Genomic DNA, 1859 nt, shown 5'->3' on the forward strand with positions numbered 1-1859 from the left:
GCTTTGTAAAAATCGATGCGTTTCAGAAAGGCGGGGCATAGAGGAGAAACAATAATGTACAGTATGTGGAAAATAATGTGTTTTTTTAACCTTAAACCGCATAAACATTTCATTACACCAAATACACAAAATAATGTTCTATTCTATTATTATATATGTTCTATTAATATAATTATATTAATATATATGTCTTATTTTTTCTATATGTTTATACTTTTGCCTAATGGTTCAATAAGCTGTTCCGTTTAAAAAATTTATTTTTTTCTTGCTATTATTTCTTATGTCAGGCTTTACAGGATTGACAACTTTAAATATGTTCATAACTTAAACATATATAAAAACCTCAAAGCTTTGCTCTGGGCAAAAAAAGTCCCATAGACTTTAATGAAGAGACCAGAATATATAGAAATAGGCACTTTTGATTGGGGCAAGTAAGCAAGCAACCATCCAGAATACCCTAGCAGACACATAGCAACATACTAAAAACCTTTAAAAAATCCAAAAGTTTTGTACAAGCAAGCACCACTCACACATCTTCAGAAAATGTAAAAATATAGTAATTTTTTTTTATTATGCTTGATTCTGCTAGTGGCTAAGAATTTACACACTTTTCCTTAAAGGCATAGTTCACCCAAAAATGAAAATTAGCTGAAAGTTTACTCACCCTCAAGCTATCCAAGATGTAGATGACTTTGTTTCTTCAGTGGAACAGATTTTGAAAAATTAAGCATTACATCACTTGCTCACAAGTGGATCCTCTGCAGTGAATGGGTGCCGTCAGAATGAGAGTCCAAACAGCTGATAAAAACATTACAATAATCCACAAGTAATTCACACGACTCCAGTCCATCAATTAACATCTTCTGAAGCAAAAAGCTGCATGTTTGTAATAAACAAATTCATCATTAAGATGGTTTTAACTGCAAACCATTGTTTCCGGCTAAAATACGAGTCCTTTATCCATAATATTGCTTTCTCCAGTGAAAAAGGCTTCTCGTCTGAATCAGGAGAGCAATCTGCACAGATCAAGCACAGTTTACAAGCGAAAACACTCCAAAACAGTTTTAAACTAATATGTTCTTGGATTTTGATGTGACTTTTTCACTCGAGGAAGCGTTAATTTGGTTTATGGAGACATACTTTCACCAGAAGCGATGTTTTAAAGTTACAACACATTAATAAAGGATGTGTTTCTCACAAACTTGCAGCTTTTTTTCTTTACAAGGCATTAATTGATGTACTATAGTCATTTGGATTACTTGTGGGTTATTGTGATGTTTTTATCAGCTGTTTGGTCTCTCATTCTGACGGCACCCATTCACTGCAGAGGATCCACTGGCGAGCAAGTGATGTAATGCTACATTTGTCAAAATCTGTTTAATCTTGGATGGCCTGAGGGTGAGTTAATTTTTTAGCAAATTTCCATTTTTGGGGAACCATTCATTTAACATCAATTAAAAATAAACATTAACAAATAATAATCTGCAAAATGTGCTTTAATATTAAAGTTATCCAATTAAAAAAAAAAAAACACTCCTGTGTTTATGTTTCCACAGGCAGCGGTCAAAGCGGTGGTAGCTTCATCTCGATTGGGCAGCGCAGGAAGCCACAGCAACCCAGACAGCAACAAAACCGACAGAAGCCCCTCCTCTATCAAAGAGAAGACAGCAGAGGATCAGCCAGGCACTGCACAGCCTCCGATTCAGAATGAAGGCTCTTAGATCTCCACAGAGCCTCACTGGAACTCAAACTTCTTCCCTTCATGAAAGGAACAATGCTTTTTGCGGTGGGGCTCATAAAGGATAGAACCAATGGGCTTTGTTTGCATGCGGACTTGTTTGTCTATAGAAACGTCCCAC

The 1859-nt window shown here is 35.7% G+C and overlaps 1 protein-coding gene across 2 annotated transcripts in view; it reads left to right on the plus strand.

Annotated features, from left to right (window-relative positions):
- LOC107684339 (calcium/calmodulin-dependent protein kinase type IV-like) overlaps nt 1-1859 on the plus strand; it is a 36239-nt gene extending 34380 nt beyond the window's left edge. For both annotated transcript variants that reach the window (XM_016480568.1, XM_016480570.1), the window contains one exon: nt 1557-1859. In XM_016480568.1, coding sequence (XP_016336054.1) covers nt 1557-1721 — 165 coding nt within the window. In that variant the 3' untranslated portion in view covers nt 1722-1859. The remainder of the gene's footprint in view (nt 1-1556) is intronic.

The sequence above is a fragment of the Sinocyclocheilus anshuiensis genome, unplaced genomic scaffold (genome assembly GCF_001515605.1).
Source record: "Sinocyclocheilus anshuiensis isolate Anshui unplaced genomic scaffold, SAMN03320099.WGS_v1.1 scaffold29, whole genome shotgun sequence".
Taxonomy (NCBI): domain Eukaryota; kingdom Metazoa; phylum Chordata; class Actinopteri; order Cypriniformes; family Cyprinidae; genus Sinocyclocheilus; species Sinocyclocheilus anshuiensis.